Source organism: Myotis daubentonii, chromosome 14, assembly GCF_963259705.1.
Source record: "Myotis daubentonii chromosome 14, mMyoDau2.1, whole genome shotgun sequence".
In the NCBI taxonomy this organism is placed as follows: Eukaryota; Metazoa; Chordata; class Mammalia; order Chiroptera; family Vespertilionidae; genus Myotis; species Myotis daubentonii.
In genome coordinates this window covers 58,385,044-58,409,279 of record NC_081853.1, presented here as the reverse complement: position 1 = coordinate 58,409,279, position 24,236 = coordinate 58,385,044, and the positions used below count along the sequence as shown (strand labels likewise).

Here is a 24,236-nt window from a genome sequence, read left to right as displayed (position 1 = left end):
GCTTTATGGCAAGTCTTGAAGTCAAGGTGATAGAAGTCCTCCAGCGTTGCTCTTCTCTTTCAGGATTGCTTTGGATATTCTGTGTTCTTTTTTTATTTTCTCCCTTTTTTTAAAAAAATATATTTGCATTGATTTCAGAGAGGAAGGGAGAGGGAGATAGAAACATCCAGGATGAGAGAAGCATGGATCAGCTGCCTCCTGCATGGGATCAAGCCCACAGCCTGGACATGTGTCCTGACTGGGAATTGAACCATGACTTCCTGGTTCATAGGTTGACACTCAACCACTGAGCCACACTGGCTGGGCTATTCTGGGTTCTTTATATTACCACACATTTTAGGATCAACTATTAATTTGTACAAAAAAAAAAAACCAACCCTGCTTTGAGTTTGATTAATTTTGATTGCTGTGTTTAGCCTATTAGCTGTGTTTATCCAGTAACAAAGGCCCGGTGAACGAAATTCATGCACTCTGGGGTTCCCTCAGCCTGGCCTGCACCCTCTTGCAATCTAGGAGCCCTCGGGGGATGTCCGACTGACAGCTTAGGCCCGCTACCCCCAGGGAAGCGGGCCTAAGCCAGCAGTCAGACATCCTTAGCGCTGCTGCAGAGGTGGGAGAGGCTCCCGCCACCACCTGCACTCGCCAGCCGTGAGCCTGGCTTCTGGCTGGGTGGCGCACTGATCATCGGGGGGAAGCTCCTGTGTTGAGCATCTGCTCCCTGGTGGTCAGTGCACGTCATAGTGACCAGTCATTCCACCATTCAGTTGATTTGCATATTAGCATTTTATTATATAGGATGGTAGCTATGACCACATGTAGCCATTGGGTATTTGAAATGTGGTCTTTTTAAATTGATGTGTACTGTAATTCTAAAATAATACATTGGACTTTAAAGACTTAGGATAGAAAGGATGTAACATAATAAATTTTTGTGGATTGCATGTTGAAATAATATATATTAGATATTTGGGGCAAAGTAAAATATATTAGTAAAATACATTTCACCAGTTTAAAATTTTAGTTTTCATTTGTTTGCTCCTGTGTAGAAATACATTTGATTTTTGTATATTGACTTTATATTTTGTTGCCTTACTAAATTTTTTTAAATATATTTTATTGATTTTTTACAGAGAGGAAGGGAGAGGGATAGAGAGTTAGAAACATCGATGAGAGAAAAACATCGATTCAGCTGCCTCTTGCACGCCCCCCACTGGGGATGTGCCCGCAACCCAGGTACATGCCCTTGACCGGAATCGAACCTGGGACCCCTCAGTCCGCAGGCCGACGCTCTATCTGCTGAGCCAAACCAGTCAGGGCTGCCTTACTAAATTTATTTATTCTAGAAATCATTTTATAAATTCTTCTAGGATTTTCTGCATAAGCTGTCATTTTATCTGGGAATAGAGACAGAATTGCTCCTTCATTTCCAATCTTTTCTTATATCTGTCATTTTGTGTCTTTTTTTCTTTTTCCTTGCTTTATTGCCCTGGCTAGGACCTCTAATGTAATTTATTATAGCCCTAACCGGTTTGGCTCAATGGATAGAGTGTCGGCCTGCGGACTGAAGGGTCCCGAGTTCGATGTTAATGAGATCATGACATTTGATTTCATCATGACATTTTCCTGATCTTAGCATTCACTATTTTATCATCGAGTAAAATAGTTTTCCTAGACAACCTATATTAGATTCAGGCAGTTTTCTTTTCTTCCTAATTTGGTGAGAATTTGAATTTTGTCCATGGATTTTCTGTATCTCTGAAGTGATTATTGTTTTTTCTCCCCTTTATTTTGTTGACTTGGTGAATTACATTAAGAGTTTTCAAATATGCCGAAACCGGTTTGGCTCGTTGGATAGAGCATCGGCCTGCGGACTGAAAGGTCCCAGGTTCGATTCCGGTCAAGGGCATGTACCTGGGTTGCGGGCACATCCCCAGTGGGAGATGTGCAGGAGGCAGCTGATGTTTCTCTCTCATCGATGTTTCTAACTCTCTATCTCTCTCCCTTCCTCTCTGTAAAAAATCAATAAAATATGTTTTAAAAAAAAGAAAAGAAAAAAGTTTTCAAATATTAAACCAGCTTTCTATTCCTGGGATAAACCTCACTTGGTTATGATACATTGTCCTTTTTCTAAATTGACTGGATTTAATTTACTAAAATATTTGGGTTGATTTTTGTGGTTATATTCATAGGAGATACTGGTCTGTAATTTTCTTTTTTTCTTGCTTTTTGTTATTTTTGTCATATTTTGTATCAGGGTTATGTTAGCCTCATAAAATGACTTTGAAAGTAGTATTTCTTCCTCCTGTAGATTCCAGAAGTGTTTGTGTAAGATTATTATTGATAGATTTCACTAGTAAAAACTTCTGGGCCTGGAATTTTGTGAGAAACATTTTTTTTTATCATGAATTCAATGTCTTTCATAGATACAGAGCTGTTCAGTTTTTCTTTTTAATTACGTGTCAGTTTTGATAAGTGTTTTTCAGGGAATTTGTCAGTATCATCTAAGATACCAAATTTTTATAATTAGATTATTCAAAATATTACCTTATTTTTCTTGTAATAGCTGTAAGATGTTTAGGGGTAATCCCTCTTTCATCCCTGTTTTGGTAACTTGTATTCTTAAGTTCTAAACTAAAGTTTGTATCAACTTTGTTGAACTTTTTAAAGAATCAACTAGACCAGGGGTGGGCAAACTTTTTGACTCGAGGGCCACAATGGGTTCTTAAACTGGAGGGGAGGGCCGGAACAAAAGCATGGATGGAGTGTTTGTGTGAACTAATATAAATTCAAAGTAAACATCATTACATAAAAGGGTACAGGCTTTTTTTTCAATAGTTTTATTCATTTCAAACGGGCCGGATCCGGCCCGCGGGCCGTAGTTTGCCCACGGCTGAACTAGACTGTCAAATTTTCACTTTTTAAGTAAAATGTATTGATTTATTTAAGAGAGAGAAACATTGATTTGTTGTTCCACTTTATGCTTTCATTGGTTGCTTCTTGTATGTAGTTTAACATCATTTTGGGGGGAGCGGGGGGAATAGATTGTCTTTGTTTTAAATTTATTATAGCCCTAACCGGTTTGGCTCAATGGATAGAGCGTCGGCCTGCGGACTGAAGGGTCTGTTGTGCCCAGATTTCAAAGTTCCCAAGACCCCCAGGGAGCCAGTCAGTCCGATGCAAAAGCAAAGAGTCATCTATTTCAAACCCGGGTTTGGCTCCCCTGCCACACTCACCGATGCAACGGTAAGCTCCAGTGGCCGAGAGAGAGAGAGAGAGAGAGAGAGAGAGAGAGAGAGAGAGAGAGAGAGGGGGGCCTGATGGGACAGGGGGTTTTAAGGGGGGTGGAGTGAGGGCAGGAGAGGGGACTGTGGGCCCCGCCGATTGGCCAGGCGCGAGTCGGGTCATCTCTATGGCGCGCACGTCCCTTGATTGTATCCTGGGCGTGGCCAGCAGGGGCCTGGGCTTCCGGGAAGAAGGCACTCTCCTGAGCACATGGTGGCCGCCCCAAAAATGGAGGACCCAGGGCAAGATGGAGGGCGCAGTCCTAGCCCCCCCGCAGGGCGAGCTGAGCCCGGGCTCCAGGGGCCAGTCCGGTTGCTGGGGGTCCAGTAGGTCGACCAGTTCCAGCCCAGGCAGGAAGTCCACGTCCTCCGTCTCGTTCCCGGGGGCGTCGGCGATCGCCTCCTCCTCCTCCATCTCCTCGGGTGAGGGCACTTGCCCCGCCCCGCTGCCGCTGCCGCTGCTGCCGCGTGGGTCCGGTCCGGGGGCGGCGGGCGGGTGGCAGCCTGCGCCGGGCTCCCGCCGTGGGCTGGGGAGTCGGTGCCCGAGGCCGCCAGCAGCATGGTCAGGCCCTGAGACGACTCGCCCTTTCAGGTCCCGAGTTCGATTCTGGTCGAGGGCATGTACCTTGGTTGCGGGTACATCCCCAGTGGGGGGCGTGCAAGAGGCAGCTGAATCGATGTTTCTCTCATCGATGTTGCTAACTCTATCCCTCTCCCTTCCTCTCTGTAAAAAATCAATAAAAATATATTTTAAAAAATAAACTTATTATAAGTGTACTAAAGTTCAAAGTGGCCTTCAAAGACAGGTCTTACCAGATTAGGGTTTGCAGTGAGATTCCAGGGGGACCCAATCCCATTGAGAAAAGGGACCCCCTTTGGTCCCGGAGGTGGAGAGAATGGTGGACTCTGTCTCTTTGAGTTAAAAGGGCTCGGATTAACCTGTGAGTAAATACCTTGGGAGGACACATTTTTATATAAGAAACTTCCTAGTGCTTCGTTTCTAGTCTTTCCTTCAATTAGTGTCTCCAGGAGTAGAACAAGAACTCAAATAAGACTTGTAATCTTATTACGTGTTGATCTAATAGAACTGCACATTTAGCTTGAATGTGCCATGGTCATCTGTATTCCTTCCTAAGTCATTCGTCCTTTTGGCTTTGAGTTACTACCTGGGCCCGTTTTCTTTTTTGGAAAGGTTTGGCCTTTTCATTGTACGTCCTAGATGATACAGTTGACCCTTGTACAAGGGGTTAGGGGCACAGTCACAAATCAGTGTAACGACACTGGTTTGAACTGGACAGGTCGATTGAAAACCCCTTATGTAAGTGGACCCGCGCAGCTCAAACCCGTGTAGTTCAAGGGTCACTGTATATAACCCTGACTACTAACAGTTGTTAGTTTCTTGATCAAAACAGATCAGCCAGAGTTCATCTCGATCTGGCTGACGGACTCTTTGTTTCCACAATTAAACACACAACAGGAGGTGGAAGCCGCCGCCAGCTGTTGCCTCAGATTCACTGATTGCTGAGCTCCTGGAGCTTCACAGGAAGGCAGCGGTTCTCAACCTGTGGGTCGCGACCCCTTTGGGGGTTGCCTAAGACCATCCTGCATATCAGATATTTACGTTACGATTCATAACAGTAGCAACATTACAGTTATGAAGTAGCCACGAATATAATTTTATGGTTGGGGGTCACCACATGAGGAACTGTACTTAAAGGGCCAGAAGGTCGAGAACCACTGCTAATGGGATGAATGCTCAGGACTTACGTCTCTAGAGAGCTCAGCTGTTGCACTCTGAGAAAGACAGATTCTTATCTTTAAGGTTTTTTTGTGTGTGTTTTTTTTTTTGATAAACAAAAGCCAAGTTTATTTGTTCATTTCTTGCATTTGAAGTATTCCTCGATGACATCCTTTGCCTGAGACTCTTTGCCATAGTCCTTAACCACCACGCAACTGCAACCAGCCACTTTACCGGGTTTTCCCTCTCTGTCGATTTTACAGAGGCCTACCATTCCCCTAGTTTCTTGTTGTCGCCAACCTTAATTAGGTTGATTTGGTGTTCAGCACAAAGAGCCTCCACCAACTGGACGTACATAGGCTCATCGCAGTTGGACGCAAGTACACAAAGGTGGGCTTGGCGCTTGTCTAAGGCTTTGGCAGCTTCGCGAATTCCACGCGCGAGGCCATCGTGGATGAGGGCGGTCTTCAGCACCTCTTGCAAAGCAGTATTAACGTCCATTACACCTCCAGCAGCAATGCCTTCCTCGGCCACGGCGGTGGGTTATGGGTGGAGCCGAATCTTGAACGCACCCAAGCCTCCGCCTCCGCGCAACTCCGCGGCGGCAGGGAAAGAGCTATCTTTAAGGTTTAAATGTCAGTCACAGTGTTTGTCCTGGCCCACCTGCTGAAGATGACTTAACTACCACCACCCCCCCTTCTGCCCCATGTTACACCTGAAGTCACTGCCCCTGGAACTCGTGGCTGTGTCGTGGCTGTGTCGTCAGCTCTCTCTCTTGTGACCCAGCTCAGGGAGGGGCAGCTTCGCTGCGGAGACTGTCTTAACGTAAATATTCTAGGTGCCTCTCCTCCTGCCTGGGCTGCCTGTGCTCAGTCTTTTGGAAGCTGACTTCTCCGGTGTTTATTCCTGGGCAAGGAAGGTACAGTCACACTGCATTTTGCTTAAAGTAACAGCCTCAGATTCCTTCAGGTTTCTGTGATAGACAGTGGACATTACAGTGAGTCGTTCCCACGCACCCACTATGATGTGTGAACCGCAGGAGTGGCTGTTGGCGCTGAAAGAATAGGTTCACATCACGCCACTGTCAGTTTTATCCAGTGCTAGATGCGTCCTTTCGTCACATGACCTGGTCGCTCTGGGGTCTTCTGGCTGAGCATTCACGGGCTTCCTGCCACTCCTTTCAGCGGACCGCGTTGCTTTCCAGAGCCGGGCTGCGCGGTGTGAATTCTGAGGCTCTGCTGCTGTGAGTGCTGTTGAGGTCAAGGGCTCACCCAAGTATAGTTAAAACTCTTTCTTCAGGAAGGTCAGGAAATGACATTTTGAAAATACATAGATTAAAGACATGATGTAACTGAGTGATCAGGAAGTATTGAGTGGCCACACTGACCAGACCAGGTCTGTGTCTGCGGATCCGTGAGGCAGCCCACCCCGGCTCTCACCTTAAAGGCTGCACCTAAGCCACCCAGGTGGAAAGGGGAGGTGGCTGCAGACATGGCCAGGACTCCTCTGGGTTTCCTGCGTAGTTCATTGCCTTCTACAGGACCCAGTAGCCATGGCATGGCCAGACGTTTAGAATTCAGAACAAAAAGCAGTGGGTATAGACCAGCCGTGGGCAAACTACGGCCCGCGGGCCGAATCCTGCCCGTTTGAAATGAATAAAACTAAAAAAAAAAAGACCGTACCCTTTTATGTAATGATGTTTACTTTGAATTTATATTCGTTCACACAAACACTCCATCCATGCTTTTGTTCCGGCCCTCCGGTCCAGGTTAAGAACCCAGTGTGGCCCTCGAGTCAAAAAGTTTGCCCACCCCTGGTCTACACTGACAGGGCCCCTTGGGTAAGAAATGGAAGATCCTTAGGGGTTCCAGCAAGGAGCTCGTCCTGAACCGCATCACTATCTGGCTTTTAGAAAAGATCTGTAGCCCAGCTAGTTGGCTCAGTGGCTAGAGCATCAGCTCGCAGACTGAAGGGTCCTGGGTTCAATTCCATCTGAAGGGCATGTACCACAATTGTAGGCTCAATCCCCAGCCCTGGTTGGGGCGTGGGCAGGAGGCATCAATTGATGTGTCTCTCTCACATGGATGTCTCTCTCTCTCTCCCCCCCCTCCCTCCCTCCCTCCCCCCCCCTCTCTCTCCTCTTCCATTCTCTGTAAAAACCAATGGAAAAATATCCTCAAATGTTTTGTGTGTTTTCATTATGTGATAGTGGTCTGTTGTGGAGGAATAGTTGGTTATGGCCACAGTTCGAAGAGATGTCAACTAGTCAACTATAGTTCAGGAGTCCAAGACCTAAAGTCCCCATGGGCCTCAACAAGGAAATACTACAGCGACATGCGTGGGTCCGATGCCTCTTGTCTTGCGTGGAAGGGAAGTGGGGTCCCCTCCCCTTCATGAAGCAAGCTGCCCTGAATCCTTGGTTTTCTCCAGACGTGCCTGGGCTTTCGGACAGGCAGGCCGTCATTCGCTGCACAGCCTTTGCCACGGGTTGCGCGCTGGAACGTGCCACTGTTGGTCGGGTGCACCTGTCTTCTTCCAGGAGTGGCTTGAGCTCTGCCTTACAGATCCTTGGATCCTCTTTTCAACCATCCAGGGAGCAGAACGCCAGTGTCTCAAGACACTGGAAGTTGTGAGGAGGAGGGGTTTCAACCCCCTGATCCCCTGGGGACATTTCCTAGACCCCGCCTCAGAGGCCAGTGCCCTCCTGGCTCCTTAGCCCTCCTGGCTCCTCCTTCCTCTGGGCCCAGTAGCCCGCCATGCTGCGCAGTGTTCGCTCTAGAAAGCCTGCCCCAGGTCCAGACACATCTTCCCCTTCTGTGCCCCCGCCTCCCCCGTCCTGACGCTCAAGGTGGCCTGTTTTATAACTAGCGTATAACTTCCCCAAATAACAAGATATGGTGGCTGTAACATACATGCTCTCTTACTACTGGCTTCTTTAGCATAATGTTAAAATGTGAACGTCTTGCTCAGTTGATGTGGCTCCGTGACTGAGCATTGATCTATGAACAGGGAGATCACAATTCGGGTTGCCAGCTCTATCCCAGGCAGGGGGCGTGCAGGAGGCAGCCTATCAATGATTCTCTCTCATCATTGATATTTCTCTCTCCTTTCCTCTATGAAATCAATAAAAAGAAAAAGTGAACTTTCCATGTCCACACACTTACTTCTGCAGCTTCTTTTCAGTGACTACATGGTAGTCCATTGTGTGAATCTGTCACACGTTTCCTTCTTGTGAGGCATTTAGGTCATTTTTATCTTTTTACTCCTATAAAAACACTAGGGTTCACACAGCCCCTACCATTTCCTCAGAAAAATTCACTGAAGTAGAGGAGCTAGCTCAAAGCCCCTTCTGGGGCTCTCTGGTGGCCATAAGCACGGTGTTAAAAGGAGTGCAGGCTCCTGCCACAGACTTCTAAATGGCCTTTGCAGTTCGGGCTCGCTGGCTGCCGGGCACTTGGAGATTTCAAATGGCATTTTGCATTAGTTTTGTTCTGTTTTGTTTTGCTGGGTTTATACGAGAATTCCAAGCCTGGAGATTTTCTGCAGGTAACAGGTGTATCAAGAGGTGCACTTCCCAGGTGTGGCCTCCTACCGCAGCTTGAGGGAACATGCATCCTGTTAGGGAGCCCATCGCTGTTTTGCTTAAATTGGATGCTGCAGCGTTATTTACTGTATATAGGGTGGTTTGGCTTAAGTTGCAATTTAAACTAATTTCTTAGGGTCATTAATGAAAACAAAGATAGAAAAATTAAAGAGATCCAGGAGATCACTGGGATCATAAGAGTCTGAACTAAAAAGGCAAAGCAGAGCCCCAAGAAGAAGAATTTAAAATCCAGCCTGTGCCTGCTGTAGACAGTGTGTGCTTCTCAAAGTGTGGCGCTCTCGGAACGAAATGACAGCCATCATTTGACTTTTTCTTTCTTCTTTCTAGGTGTCTCATTCAGTTGCTAAACTTATATTAGTTAATTTCCACTGGCAAGTTGCAGAGATATTGGACAGGTAAGCTGTTTGGGGAGGAGAGGTGGCATCACCCATAGCTGCTCTCTCTGCCCGCCCACCCAGTGGTGATATTTGCATTTTGGAGTATATCCTTACAATGTGCATATTATATTTTTAAAACACTGGATCATATTGTATGTATTTTTTCTCTCAATATATGTTGAACATTTTCCCATATATCTTTCAGCATATTTTTTCTACTGGTTATTTGCTGCCACAGTATCTGATCATATAGATGTTTCATACTTTGTTCAAACCCCTGTTGTTGGACATGAAGTTCAGGCTTTTTGTGCCCTTGTTAATCAATTTGTAGTGAGTACCCTTCTAGATAACACTTGCCAACATCTCTGGTTATTTCTTTTGGATACATCAAGTTAGGAATGCACCATCGCATATCACATCTTAGCTTGAGCAAAGGTAATTGGTCAGTTTACCACCCACCTCCAGATTTGGAGTCTCAAGACACTGGAAGTTGTGAGGAGGAGGGGCTTCTCCCCCCTGGTCCCCTGGAGACATTTCCTAGGACACCCCCCCCCCCCCCCCCCCCGCCTTAGAGGCCAGTGCCTCTGTCTAGCTCAGCGTCTCTGTCCTCAGCACTGTTGACATTTGGGCTCCATAACTCTTCGTTGTGGGGAGACTGTCCTGTGAATTGTAGGAGGTGTGGCGGATGCCCCCGCTCTACCTTCAATCAGCAGCAGCAGCCAGAGTCCTAGAGATAAGGTGTCTTCAGGCCCTGCCCTTCCACACCCAGGCAGTTCTCCTGCGGTGCGACCCCCTGTAAATGCAGAGCAAGGTCATGCCTTTCCTTCCTCAGGCTGGGCAGCTGGGTGGCCACGCCAGCCGAACGCTCATTCACTCACCGCACTCTCACTCCTCACTCCAGAGCCGGCTCAGCGAGAGGCCTGATGAGCTGCCAGGTCTGCACGCTGTCACTGCCGGGACTCTGGGACCACATGGGTTCCGTGGGGCTCTCACTGTCCACACTCTTGAGCGTAATTTGGGATGGAGAGGTGGGTGGTGGGAGTGAAAACGGGAAGGTGGGTCAGGACGACACACGTCTGAGACATCACCTTCCTGCTCAGATTCCTGTGTCTTGGTCATGTGTTTTCCTGGGCTCTGTGTAGCACTTTTATTGCCACATGATGGTTGTTCTTATTTCTAAAAGTATTTATGCCAAACCTCATTCCAGAAGGGATTAAATTTTTATGCTGAAATAGTGCTTTTTCGGAAATGTGTGCATGTGAATGTGTGCACACGCACATGCGTATGTGCTGTGTGTAGGCGTTAGAGGAGAATAAAGCAAATACTCTTCTGAGTGCCCAGCGAAATGAGAAGCCCTCTGGCCTTCACTGGGAGGGTGGGCCTCGGCGGCCATGCCTGCCCGGCCACGCCCCTTCCTTCCGCCCCAGGCACTCGCATCTTCAGTTTGGTATTGATCATTTTCTTATTTTTTCGTAAATTATGTGTATTTTAGTTTAGTATGTTTTTAGAAATCTACAGACATATGCTGTAAGTGTTTTTAAGTTTTAAAATTACAAACAAGGTTGCATTTTATGACATCCTATGAATCCTTTCAGAAAACCATTGGTGAGGGTTGTTTTTGTGTTTGGTTGGGGTCTTTTGCTGTTACAAGTAATGCAGCTTTGAAAACTTGTCCGTGACTCCCGGTGTAACCTGATTTTTGTAGGGTTCAGAACAGGCGTGAGTTACTGGTCTATTGGGTGTGTGATTCTAAAACTTTGCTAATCAATGCCACTGTGTTTCCCAAAGTGATCATACCGTGTTACATGCCCACGGTGATACAGGCATGTTCCTGATACACCCACGTTTAAAGTTTTACCATCTGGTGGCTGTACATGGCATCTAATTGTTTTTAATTTCAATTTTCCTGATTATTAAGGAGGTTGAGCATCTTTTCTTATGTGTAATGGTCATTTGTGCTTCCTCTTCTGTGAAATGCCTGTTCTCTCTGTTGCCCATTTTTATTGTTATTTTGTCTTTTGTATCTTGTATCTGGAATGAGGTTTGGCATAAATACATTTAGAAATAAGAACAGTTATCATGTGGCAACAAAAGTGCTACACAAAGCCCAGGCTCATTGAGGCACATTACCAAGACACCAAAGACAGATGGACTTTCAGGAGTTTCTGGTTTTTTATTCTGAATATCAGTCCTTTGCCAGGATAGGCATTGAATGATCTTCCGGTTTGTATCTCGGCTTTTTACTTGATGGTTCCTCCCGATGAACCAAAGTTCTTAAATGTCACAGAATTTTTCAGTTTTCCTTTTGCTGTGCATTTTCTTTGTCTCAAGATCGCCTTCCCTATTCTGATGTCAATAAAGAGATTTTTACCTTTATTTCCAGAACGGAATGTAAACCAGAAAAGATCCTTCATGAGTATTTTTCTTACAGTTCACTGCCTTGGAGGCAGGGTTGTTATTCTCATACAATTGAGAGCTAAAAAAAAATTGGAAAAGTATTTGCACGAAGGCAAAAGGAAGCTTGGTTCTGTGAGGTGGTAATTAGACAAAGACATTTTAAGTGCAGCTGCAGCACGTGTAGGTTTTTATTCAGAGGTGACCGTGTTTGCCTTCAGTTTCTGATTCCCTTCACTTCTGCCTCCTGTTTTGTAGATACAAGTCTAACTCTGCTCAGCTGCTTGTCGAAGCTCGAGTTCAGCCCAGTCCATCGAAACATGTGAGTGTATCCAGCTTGAGGAAGACCTCCCCGTGCAGGGCTCTCGCTGTGGCTCACGGTGCTGCTGGGAGCCTCCTGCTTGGTTCATAGTGTAACAGGCCTCCGCTCTTCCCGCCTCGGCCCACATCCCCTGTCCGTTCTGGTGTGAAAAGTTTCCTCGTAGATGCCTCTCCAGCCATGCTCACTCTGCGCTCACACACAGTCTGCACTCCATCCCGCTGGGGCCGGGGTTCCCCGCTCACCGCACACCTCTGCCTCTGCTGTGCCCGCCCTGGCCTGGAATGCTCAGACCCTGTCCCCATCTTTGTTTGTGGGAATGAAACTCACTTTTAAAGACCCAAATCCAAGATGTCTCTCACAAAGCCTGTCTCCTGTGATCACTCCCTGCAAAATCCTCTCGTTATATCTTTAAACCTTCACGTGTATGCGGTAGTGATTCAGTCATCTTTTCCCCTGCCTCGCTATAAGTGCTCTGAGGGTAGAAACCATATCCTACGTCCTACAGTACCAGCCATTCCCTGTGTACAAGTTCAGCAAACGTGTCAAATGAATGAGGGCCGTGGTGAAAGAGCCCTTAGGAGAGAGATTTGGAGCTCAGATCACCACATAACGTCTGCAGCCTCTTACTTAGAAAACGCCCAGGCACAGACTGGATCAGCATGGGAACACAGTCCTTTTTCTCAAATTGTGTTTTGTATTTCCAGGGAACTAACAGGAACCTAAGATAAGCTCGTAGTGGGCTTGTCCATGGGTTGTAGTTTTGGCCACGGGACCCCAGATTGTCTGTGTCTGCCAGTTTGTGTCGCATGGCCTCGATCCTGGAACCCGGCTTTAGAGTTGTTTGCCCACCTCCAAGAAGTTTTCTTGCCGAGTAGGAGTCTTCGTCATCCTTGTAAATTAATTGCATGTGACATCTCTTCCATGTGTGAAGGCTGTGTTGTAACTTGGAAGAAGAAATAACGTTTTGTATTCTGGGCATGCCAAGCGAGGAAACGAGCCGACTATCTGATGAGCAGAGCTGCGGTGCGGCCATGAGAAGCTGGACGCAACCTCAGAGCTTTGTGGCTGGGCTTGTAGCACTAGCTGAGGGGCCCCGCTGGGCTCTGCTGAACGGGGCACTTCACAAAAGAAACCCCGTAGCCATTAAAAGAGGTGGATTGAAAGACCTCTGAGGGCCTTGACAGCTCTGAAACCCTGAGCTTTTCAGCCTGGCATCGTCAGACTGCTGCCAGCTGTCATTCTACCCGTCCCTGCTTCACTGAGTCCTCGTGTGCTCCAAGCCCAGCTCCTGTGCTGCCTCCCGCAGGACGCCTTCCTGAGGGGTGCTTTCTGCTCCGAGCTCTTGGACTCCCAGAGCCCACACATTGCAGCTGAGCTCTGACCCTTGCTGCGGGGTCAGGATTGCCTCCCCTGCACCTAGCGACACAGCAGCCCTGTGGCCCCGGGCACTGAAGTTTCCTCTTGGACTCACATGCCTTTGCCTCTCTCCAGGTCCCCGCAGCCCATCCCCCTCACCACTGCGCAGTGTGCATGCAGTTTGTGCGGAAGGAACACCTACTCTCTCTGGCCTGTCAGCACCAGTTTTGCCGCAGCTGCTGGGAGCAGCACTGCTCAGTGCTTGTCAGAGACGGCGTGGGTGTGGGTGAGTCTTCTCTAGAGCTTCTAAAAGACTGGCCTCAACTGTTTATCTCTGACTCGGCCCTTTCAGGTACTCAGGTCAACTGTGTATCTTTTTTTAAAACAATGTTTTTATTGATTTCAGGGAGAGGAAGGGAGAGGAAGAGATAGAAAAACATCACTGATGAGAGAGAATCATCCATCAGCTGCCTCCTGCACGCCCCCTACTGGGGATTGAGCCTGCAACCCAGGCATGTGCCTTGACTGGGAATCGAACTGTGACCTCCTGGTTTGTGGCTCAACCACTGAGCCATGCCAGTCAGGCGACTATGTATCTTCTTTTAAGCCTGACTGACGTTACTGTCAGAACCATTGCTTTCCAAACACATCAGTCTGAACAGTGGCAAAGTGTTCCCGTCCTGAGCAGCATGGGACAAGTAAGGCTGTTGTTTGGTCATGTTAAACGTTGGTGTGAGTGCAAGGCCACCTTTTGGGAGCGCTTCTGGAAGCACTATCGTGATTCCCCAAGTGGCAGCCACAGCTCAGACATCCAGAGGGTTCGCTGCTATTTAGGTAACAGCACAGAGTGCATGGATGGTTGGTGACAGGAGTATTTGTTATACTGTAACCTGATGATATTGAAGCAAAATTGGCATCCCATTAATTGTGTCTGAAAAACCTCGTGTTGGTGATAAGCACTTGTACATAATATTAAACATTACAAAACTCAGTTGTTAGGAACCATATAGGGTTTTTTAAACAAAAATTTTAATGGTGCCATTTGTGATGTATATGTAATTTGGAATAATATTTTCGTTACATCACTGTGCAAATATATCAGTTTCTTTGAGTATGTTCTGTTGCTTCAAGGGTTTCCTATGTGGAACTGAATTTGTGGTTGAACTCAGTGGGCAAATAGATTATTATTAGGGGCCCAGTGCACAGATTCATGCACCTTGAAAGGAACTGTGGGCCGAGAGGCTGCAGTGGGCACAAGGGCAGGTCTCGGCCCACCTGCCGTGGCCCCACTCCCACCGCCGCTCCCATGCACTGACAGCGCCAACCCCGCTCGCACCCACTGATGGCATGGAGCAATTGGGGACAGCACTGTCAGCAGGTGCTAGCAACAGCTGCTGCCCCCATCACCTCTCAGGAGCTGGGGGAGGTGGAGAAGCCCTCAGGGGCGATCAGGGCCAGCAGCCGCCCCTCGCACCCGCTGACAGCACTGAACGATCGCGCGACCGGCCAGCTGGGGGTATAAGCGGGACCAGCACCAACAGTGGGTGCGAGAGGCGGCTGCCAGCCCCGATCGCCCCTCAGGAGCAGGGGACAGTAGGAAACCCTGAGGGGTGGTTGGGGCTGGCAGCCACCACTCGCACCCACTGACAGCGCTGAGCTATCAGCGCCAGCGCCAGGCGCTGGCATCAGGTATGAGCACCAGGTGGGACTGCGGCACGCAGGAGCAAAGAATTTTCAGTAACCACCAGAGGCTCGCCCCAATGACAGCGACTGGTGCACCACCTTGGTCTGGCGCCCTGCTCACCTGCTCCACCACCCGCCACGGCCGACACCCACCATGTTCCACATGTGCCCCATGGTGGTCAGCGCACGTCATAGCGACTGGTTGTTTAGTTGTTCCTGTGTTCAGTCTGTTTGCATATTAGGGTTTTATATAGAGAGACAAGTGGTGATTCCTATAATAGTTGTCCATCAGCTGGTCTTTGTTCAACAGGAGTCTCTTGCATGGCTCAGGACTGCCCACTTCGAACACCAGAAGACTTTGTATTTCCATTATTGCCCAACGAAGAACTAAGAGACAAATACAGGCGCTACCTCTTCAGGGACTATGTGGAGGTATGACCTGCCCCTGGGATGCGCCCTCTGCTTTCCTGGGCCTCCTTCCCACCAGGTGCTCACTAGGGTTGCTTTATAGACAAGGCTGCCATTAGGTGCTGGCATTTGAAGAAAGAGTTCCATGGCTTTAAAAATGTTAGGAAACCACTAGAATGGCAGACCCTGGAGTCAGGCAGTTGTGTGACTTCCTCGCTGTGTAACCTTCTCCCCATCGTTGTGCCTCTCTCAGCGTGGTTTCTCTTACACAGCGGTCCCCTTATACACTTTGCTTCAACAAGTCATTGCATGCCCAGGTGTCAGCACGAGTCGGGCGTATCTCAGGAGCTGCTGTTCCTCTTGGAGCACTGGGTGATCCCGCCCAGAGAAGGGGAGTTGCTTCTTGTGCAGTCGGAAAACTTGTCCCTGACTCCAGCATGGCCAGTCTTCGAGTCCTTGCCCTCTGTTGGTCTACCAGTTCGTGCTCGCTGGTTGCATGTGACATGGTTTCATTTTTTTATGCCTAAGCTTATTGGTTGATGGACGGTCTGGTCTTCTCATGCACAAGCTGCAGGATACACAGAAGGCCTGGCTCCGTGTGCTGTTTGCTGCCTTCAGTCAATGCCTGAGGGCTGCTGAGCTTCTCAGAACCAGGCACAGTGGATCAGGCTGTGTTCCTTCCAGCCCTGGGCCCTTCGCATTTTCATCTCAAGGATACAATTGTGTGTTCCATTTTGTAATCTAGTTTTAGACTATTCTAGTGAGTTGCTACCTAGTTTAACTAAACATTCAGAGGTCTTCAGTATCTGCCTAATGTCTGGCCTTCACGACATTCACCGTGAATTCCTATACCCCTGCATGTAAGTCATCAGCTGGAAGGACAGGAGGTGTTAGAGTGCTGGGGCGGGGTGGGGGGGGCCTAATTTAGAGGCAGCGACTGGGGGTGGCCTCATGTTTCTCCTTGATGTGCACACAGAGTCATTACCAGCTCCAGCTGTGCCCCGGTGCAGACTGCCCCATGGTCATCCAGGTACAAGAGCCCAGAGCTCGCCGTGTCCAGTGCAGTCGGTGCAGCGAGGTCTTCTGGTAAGAGTGGGTGTGGGTGCTGAGCAGCCTGGGCTCCTGCTGCCTCTTCAGAGCACCACTCTGCGGCGGGGGGCGGGGGAGGGGAGCTGGGCGAGACGGGGCCTTTGAACCAGGAGAGCAGCTCCGCTCTGGGAGGGCACCTCATGTTCCACGTTATGGATAATGCTCAGTCTGCAGACAAAAAAGTGGCACAGATTCTTGGAGAACGTGCTATGGTTTATGCTACTAAGACTTGTGACCCAGAGATTTTATCTCTCTACCTGCACAGATAATTTACATATTACTATTTACATATTCAACGTTTTCATCTTTCTCTGTAATTCATAAACGTGGCTTACATCTCCTTGGGGTTTACTCCATTCAGTAAATATGATGGGAATAGCGAAATGCCCTGAAGGTGTAGGCACTGTCCTGACCCCGTGCCTTCATGCTCCCCGCAGTGTGTTGTAGCACTGCTGTCATCCTTGTTGGGGGAGGAAGTTGAGGTGCAGAGTATTGGCAAGAGTCATCACTTAGGTCCAGGTCTGTGCCCCTAATCCCACCTCCCTGGGAGCCTCCCGGAGGTCGGGGCTTCAGGGACACTACATGGGAAATGTGGCGTGTGCACGTGGGCCTGCCTTTAAGACGTCGTTGAGGGAGCCTGTGGCTCGCCAGTGATAAGAGCCCTTGAGGTGGCTGTTCTCAGCCTCCGTGTCCTGCACGGGAACTCTCCTGGGGCACGTGTGAGGCTGTCTGCCTGCGCGCCTGTCCTGCCCATCACGCTGTGGTGGCTGGGGCCCGGCCTGAGGAACGTGTGCTCTGGCTGAGCTGCCTGCGCTGTCGGGGGATCGCGCCGCTGCAGCCCGTACAGCTCGGGCATTGTGCATCTTGTGTGCACATGTGGCTGGAAAGTGAGCCAAAGCTCCCAGAAGTGGGTCTCGCCCAGCTTGGTGTCTGAGCTGAGGTGTCGTCCTCAGAGCACCTCACCGTGCCTGCTGAGAGGCGAATTCTGAACTCGACATCCCAGTAGGAAGGGTGGACGCCACACAAGATACTGAGAACAGAAACTGTCATTTGGGTTTATTGAGAGTATATCTTGGAAGGACTGAGACTGGAGAGAAGTGGACACAATATTTCAGTATAATCTCGAGCAGGTAAAGATCTGAAAGGCCTTGATAGGTGACTTTCCCTCTGAAAAGCTGTTCATCAGGATCTGTTGGCTTGGACAGAAGGAAAATTAAAAACCTGACCTAACGATTATTTGAGTGTTTTTCTTTTCTGGTTTTAAGTTTCAAGTGTCGTCAGATGTATCACGCCCCCACAGACTGCGCCACCATCCGGAAATGGCTCACGAAGTGTGCAGACGACTCTGAGACGGCCAACTACATTAGTGCTCACACGAAAGACGTAAGGAGCGTGTCTTCCCTGTCGTGCTGCCCGGCCTTGTGCAGACTTGGCAGCGGTGGCCGCGGTTTACCATAGTGTGCATTCATTGGTGGGCGTTCATTTGAGTCCAAAGCTGAGATGCCTGGGGAAGTTACGGAACTCCTTAGGGGAAAACGAGGTCTTTCAGATCCCCGGGAGAGAGGTGTGTGATAGCCACACCTCATACACAGCAGGACTCACTGCAAGCCCAGTCCTGCCCGTGCTTGTTCTGCACCTTCCCTTGGGAAAGATGGCCGCAGCCCCTGGAGCCTGGGTGACGCAGCACCCCAGGCACTAGGTTCACGCGCTCACAGACACGGCTGTGGCCAGGACTCAAGGCAGACGGCTGCGTGGTACGTCGCCCGCCGGTCTCCGCGGCGTGTCCGGGGGCTGCTGGCGCCGCTCAGTGCGAGTGAGCAGCTTCAGAGTCTGCGTCCTTCCCTCTTCAGAAGCAGGCGTCCGGGCAGTGCCAGGACTGGGCCCGCTCTAGCGCACTCCTCTCCGGCGCAGGCTTTCTGCTGCATCCGCTGCTCTGTGCGCGAGTGGCCCTGGCGGGGCGGGTGGCGGCAGGCGTAGTGTGCTCGGTTGGTGCTTGGAGTGTTTCAGAGTCAAACTTGCTGACCTCATTTCCTTGGATTGCTGTTCCAGCCTCAGCGACCGGCACATTTAAGTGAGATGCTCCTCCCAGCAGGGCTCGCACGATGAGTCACTGGGCACAGGGCCAGGAGCTGTGTAGTTGTCTTAGCCCCAACCTGGTGGTGCGTGAGCCTAACGGCGCCCTTCTGTCTCCTCAGTGTCCCAAGTGCAACATCTGCATCGAGAAGAACGGAGGCTGCAACCACATGGTGAGCGGAAGCCCTGCCCTTTGCACATGTGCCACCGAGCCTTGGTCAGCGGGCCTTTAACATGTTCTCTTCTGTTTCCCCCGACAGCAATGCTCCAAGTGCAAACACGGTGAGTCCGGGCTTGGTGTTCAGGCCCAGGGGCACAGTCTGTTTCCTGTGCCCGCGTCTCCATTGCTTGTGTAGGGCGCACTCGTGTGGTGCTGTGATGGGACACAGGGCAGCCTGCGTCACTTACATCCTAATGTTTATGCACTGCCTTTCGGACCCTCTGTCATCCCGCCGCCATCCGCCGCCACATGTAGTCAGAAGTCAAGCTGGGGGTGACTCTTAGGCCCTCGTGAACCCTCAGGCTTCCAAGAAGAAAATGTTACGTGATCTTTTTGTTTTTGCCACAGCCGGCTTATCTGTGCTGCCTGACGGACGTGTTCCTGGAGGCGGTGAAATAATCCATGTCCCGTGAGGTTTCATAACGTCCCCAGCGGGGGTTTGATTGGCCTTTCAGGCCTCCCCCATCTCTCAGGAGGAGCTCATGTAGGACCTGTTGGTTTTGCTTTCCTTCCCGCCAGATCAAGGAAAGAAGTGCAAGTCCTTCAAGGAGGACCTGTGCACGTAGGTCTCCACACGGTGCGGACATGCTGCGGTTGCTCTTCTAAGGGCCTGTCGCGTGCTCGTCCTGTGTTTTCCCAGGAGCTCCCTGTAATCAGTGGACATGGCACGAGGTTAGAAGGGAACAGTGACTCTGCAGTGTAGACAGGATTTAAAACAGCAGCAAGCACAACGTAGCTGATGGAGGAGAACAATATTGCCTCTGTCCGATGAAGGCGACCAAGAGAAGGGAGTGGATGGCCTCTGGTCTCTGGGTTTGACATCAGCTTTCCTAAGTTTTACAGGAGCACCTTTTGGGAAGTCAGCCAACTCCTGGGAGTGAATCCTGGGAAACAGGGCTCGCTGCTGTCAGGTCTCTGTCCTGGGCCCCTAGCAGTCTGCGGCGGGCGGGCCTCTTTCCTGGACCACAGTCGTCGTTTGGATGTACAAGCGTCCATAAGGGATGTTTAGTTTTCGCTCTTTGCTTCCCCTGCGGAAGCAGAGCCATACTTCTCAGCATGAACTGCTGAGTAGCTGTAGGTTTTATAGAAATGTGCTTTTTAAAAAAGAAGCAAGGTAAAAGCCCTTATTCCCAGCTTCAGGGACGGAGTCTTCCTAGGACAGATGTCAGAGTGGGAGGTGGACAGGTGTGTGTGCTGTGAATGAGCCTCAGTGGAACAAGTTCCTGACTGTTTGTCACAGTGGAGCGGACACAGCAGACCGGCAGTGTTTTATGCTTTAAGAACCTTACTTTCCAATTAGTTCTCGTTCGTCCCGAGTGTGCCGCATGGTGGTTAGACAATTACGTACTTGACCGTGATAGTGTTGCTCCTGCCTGGCCCCATACATAGGTGATATTCTTGACTATGTTCTCTGTGCTATGCTTTATCAGACCAGTGGTCTTGTACAGTCAGCACCTGCCTGCATTGGGTTAAAAAGGCACAAAGCAGTCCTAGCCAGTTTGGCTCAGTGGATAGAGCGTCAGCCTGCGGACTCAAGGGTCCCGGGTTCGATTCTGGTCAAGGGCATGTACCTTGGTTGCGGGCACATACCCAGTGGGGGATGTGCAGGAGGCAGCTGATGGATGTTTCTTTCTCATCAATGTTTCTAACTCTCTATCCCTATCCCTTCCTCTCTGTAAAAAATCAATAAAATATATTTTTTTAAAAAAAGGCACTGAGCATATACGCTCAGGAACTGTTGTTCAGATCGGCAAGGGCAGGCCATGGGGACAGTGGATTCGGGGAGACAGGCCCACAATCCTCTGGGAAGGAGGCAGCCTTGGGACGTTCTGATCAGGTGACAAAGCACAATCTGTCTGTCCCCACTGCTCTGCCGTTGGAGGCCTGGGCTTGCCTGGGGGTGATGCCTCCCTCTTCTGTGCAGACTTCTGCTGGATGTGCCTCGGGGATTGGAAGACCCACGGCAGCGAGTACTACGAGTGCAGCCGGTACAAGGAAAACCCCGACATCGTCAACCAGAGCCAGCAGGCCCAGGCCAGGGAGGCCCTCAAGAAGTACCTGTTCTACTTCGAGAGGGTAAGCGCTCCTCAGCTCTCCCGGGGGGCCTGCGGCTGGCCTGCTGGGGGGCCTCCCAGGGCCTGGGCCCAGAGCCACGTGCACACCTCTGTGTGGGCTCCTGCGTGGCCCTGGGTGATGCCTCCATCGATGTGGCTCTCGGGCTCCACAGGGCGGCGTGGCCGACAAGGAAGGACGTGGTGCTGACTTGTGTGGGTGCTGGACTGAAGGACCATAGGGCCACCAGAGCCATTGTAGTGGTCAGATTGCGAGGGCAGTTCCTCCCGGGGAGGCCCTTCAGCAGCCCACAGAGCATGGCTCGTTTGGTTGCCGAGCACAGTAGGCCAGTGAGCGCCTGTTGGTCCTCAGGGCTGGAGCCCTACTGCCCCAAAGGGGGGGAGTGGCCTGGCAGGCCGACCGTTACTCTGGACACTCCCCCTCGGTCGCCCTCAAGGTCCCAGGCCCTGTGAGCGAGACGAGGCTGTGGCTGGGCTCTGCTGTGGCTGGGCTCCTGCAGCTCCCCCCCCCCCCCCCCCCCCCGCAGTGGGAAAACCACAACAAGAGCCTGCAGCTGGAGGCACAGACATACCAGCGGATCCACGAGAAGATCCAGGAGCGGGTCATGAACAACCTGGGGACGTGGATCGACTGGCAGTACCTGCAGAACGCTGCCAAGCTCTTGGCCAAGGTCTGTGCCACCTCCCTCTTCTGATCCCCCGTTAGACCCAGACCTCCTGGTGGGAGACGCTGAGGGGGCTGGGGCGTCAGCACCCTGTGCAGCCCGCATACTCCTGCTCACGGGCGGCCGTCCCTGCTGTGCCCACTGAGGCCCAGTCTCTGCTGGACGTCCAGGGGATCCCAGAAGAGAAGCACTGCTCTGCCTGCAGGAAGGAGCTGCGGGGAGACTAGAGCCCTTTTCTTCTTTTGTCCCATCCATGCGTCACTCAGAGGAAAATAAGAGCTTGTCTTTGGACAGTTATTGAGATAGATGTGTGGACTCTGAGGTCCGACTCAAGAGGGAAGAGCCATTGAGGCAGCTGCTGGTAAATAAATCCCAGTTTGGAAAAGGAACTGTGGGTGTTCTGTGGCCACTTTTGTTTCCTTTTTTCCATGTTGTCCCCACTTCATCCTTTATTTGGCTTGGTCGCATTTCTTTCAGGCCCATCCCTGTGGAGCCAGGCTAATGTGCATGGTGGGGAGAGAATTGTAAGAGCCACTGAGGTGCATGCGGGCCAGCACCAGAGACACAGGTCCCTCTCTTCTCCCCATTGCAGTGCCGCTACACCCTGCAGTACACGTACCCGTATGCGTACTACATGGAGTCTGGACCCAGGAAGAAGCTGGTAAGGCAAAGCGGCCCCTCTCCACTCTGCCCTCCTAGCGCCAGAGGTGCCCTGGGCATTGCGAGGCCAACATTAAAACAAAGTCCATCTTCAGATGGTATTTCTCTTCTAGGCATCTGCAGAGTAAGCCCCATCTCCTCACTAGCTGGCATTCTGTGTCACGGCCCTGAGTGCCAGCAGTGCGCAGGGAGCTGCCGGAGGGTCTGTGCCACTTGAGAGGCCAGTGCCCGTGCTGTGGGAGGAGATCAGTCTTCGTCTCACCCTTTTCTCATAGCCATAAAGTTCCCGCTCCCCAGGTCATTGTAAAGGACTTCACACCTGTTGTCCAGACGCTGAAAAGCAGGGCGTTTATAGCACCTGTAGTCCCCCCAGAAAGACGTGACCACATGTCAGTGTTTTCTCCCTTTTGAAATTAATGTTACTTATAGAGCATTTTACTGTTACCGCAGTTCATTGTTGGAGCTGTCATTATTTACCAGGCTGGTTAATACCATTTAAAAAAAAATAGGTATTTTTATTGATTTCAGAGAGGAGGGGAGAGGGAGATAGAAACATCAGTGATGAGAGAGAATCATGGATCGGCTGCCTCCCACATGCCCCACACAGGGGATCAAGCCCACAACCTGGGCCTCTGCCCCGACTGAGAATCAAATAGCGCCCTCCTGGTTCATAGATCAATGCTCAACCACTGACCACACCAGCTAGTCCTGGTTAATACCAATTTTTAAAGTTGCATAAATGTCTCCATTATGTGGGTATTCCATCGTTTGGGGCGTTGTTTGTTTTCACTATTATAAATAAGGCGTTGAGGAACATCTTTGTGCAGAAAGCTTGGATGCACAATTACTAAGGCAACTGGTTCAACTTTATTTTAAGAGTTGATTTGCAGAAGGGCTGAAGGAAAACAGTATTCGGGGAATACGATGTCTGTGAATATCCGTTCATCGATATCTTTTTTTTTTAAATATATTTTTATTGATTTTTTTACAGAGAGGAAGAGAGAGAGATAGAGAGTTAGAAACATCGATCAGCTGCCTCCTGCACATCCCCCACTGGGGACGTGCCCGCAACCCAGGTACATGCCCCTGACCGGAATCAAACCTGGGACCCTTCAGTCCGCAGGCCGACGCTCTATCCACTGAGCCAAACCGGTTTTGGCATCTTTTTTTTTTTTTTTAATATATTTTATTGATTTTTTACAGAGAGGAAGGGAGAGGGATAGCGAGTTGGAAACATCGATGAGAGAAAACATCTATCAGCTGCCTCCTGCACACCTCCTACTGGGGATGTGCCCGCAACCAAGGTATATGCCCTTGACCGGAATCGAACCTGGGACCTTTCAGTCCGCAGGCCGATGCTCTATCCACTGAGCCAACCGGTTAGGGCCATTCACCGATTTCTAAAGCATTTGTTTCCCTATATGCTGGGAGCATTATCTGCAGTGGCTTAAATTCTTGCCTGTTTTTTGGGTTGGGAGGACTGTGCTCTTGCCATTTGTACTTAGGTAGCCCTTTTTTTAAAATATATATATATATATATATATATATATATATGTATATATATATATATATATATTTTAAATATATGTTTTATTGATTTTTTTATAGAGAGGAAGGGAGAGGGATAGAGAGTCAGAAACATCGATCAGCTGCCTCCTGCATACCCCCCACTGGGGATGTGCCCGCAACCAAGGTACATGCCCTTGACTGGAATTGAACCTGGGACCTTTCAGTCCGCAGGCTGACGCTCTATCCACTGAGCCAAACCGGTTATGGCTTAAAATATATTTTTATTGATTTTGGAGAGGAAGGGAGCAGGAGAGATAGAAACATCTGTGATAAGAATCATTGTTTGGCTGCCTTATGCACACCCCCCACTGGGGATCAAGCCCACAACCCAGGCCTGTGTCCTTGACCGGAATCGAATCTGGGACCCTTCAGCCTGCAGGCCAGCACTCCATCCACTGAGCCACACCGGCCAGGGCTAGGTAGCCTTTTCATTGGGTTCTGGCTCGGGGACAGGAACTAGCACTGCCCCCTTGAGGACAGCGTCAGGGTTGCCTGCTGTCCTGGGAGCCTGAGGTGCTGGTCTGCCCCCATCTGCAGGCCCTGCCCCTCTCCTTTTGACCCTCCTGCTCTGCCCATACAGTTCGAATACCAGCAGGCTCAACTGGAGGCTGAGATCGAAAACCTGTCCTGGAAAGTGGAGCGCGCGGACAGCTACGACAGGGGGGTAGGTGCTGCTGAGAGGTGGGGGCGGCTGTGCTTTTGGCGCCTGGAGCCCGTCAGGGTGG

At 50.1% G+C, this 24,236-nt stretch overlaps 2 protein-coding genes across 8 annotated transcripts in view; one reads left to right on the top strand and one right to left on the bottom strand.

Moving 5' to 3' along the window:
• Positions 1–24,236, top strand: part of ARIH2 (ariadne RBR E3 ubiquitin protein ligase 2) — a 55,142-nt gene that overhangs the window by 28,712 nt on the left and 2,194 nt on the right. For 5 of the 7 annotated variants that reach the window (XM_059664803.1, XM_059664809.1, XM_059664804.1 and 2 more), the window contains 12 exons: positions 8,951–9,018; positions 11,653–11,716; positions 13,208–13,424; positions 15,066–15,187; positions 16,140–16,249; positions 17,518–17,635; positions 18,448–18,498; positions 18,586–18,607; positions 20,470–20,621; positions 21,145–21,288; positions 21,875–21,943; positions 24,092–24,175. In XM_059664803.1, coding sequence (XP_059520786.1) covers positions 8,951–9,018; positions 11,653–11,716; positions 13,208–13,424; positions 15,066–15,187; positions 16,140–16,249; positions 17,518–17,635; positions 18,448–18,498; positions 18,586–18,607; positions 20,470–20,621; positions 21,145–21,288; positions 21,875–21,943; positions 24,092–24,175 — 1,221 coding nt within the window. The remainder of the gene's footprint in view (positions 1–8,950; positions 9,019–11,652; positions 11,717–13,207; positions 13,425–15,065; positions 15,188–16,139; positions 16,250–17,517; positions 17,636–18,447; positions 18,499–18,585; positions 18,608–20,469; positions 20,622–21,144; positions 21,289–21,874; positions 21,944–24,091; positions 24,176–24,236) is intronic. The other 2 variants (XM_059664805.1, XM_059664806.1) reach the window with 2 other exon arrangements.
• LOC132215880 (small ribosomal subunit protein eS12-like) lies at positions 5,141–5,629 on the bottom strand. Its single transcript, XM_059664801.1, has 2 exons — positions 5,320–5,629; positions 5,141–5,218 (listed from the first exon to the last, which is right to left on the bottom strand). Exons 1-2 carry the CDS (start codon positions 5,518–5,520, stop codon positions 5,156–5,158), a joined length of 264 nt encoding a protein of 87 aa, XP_059520784.1. The 5' UTR covers positions 5,521–5,629; the 3' UTR covers positions 5,141–5,155.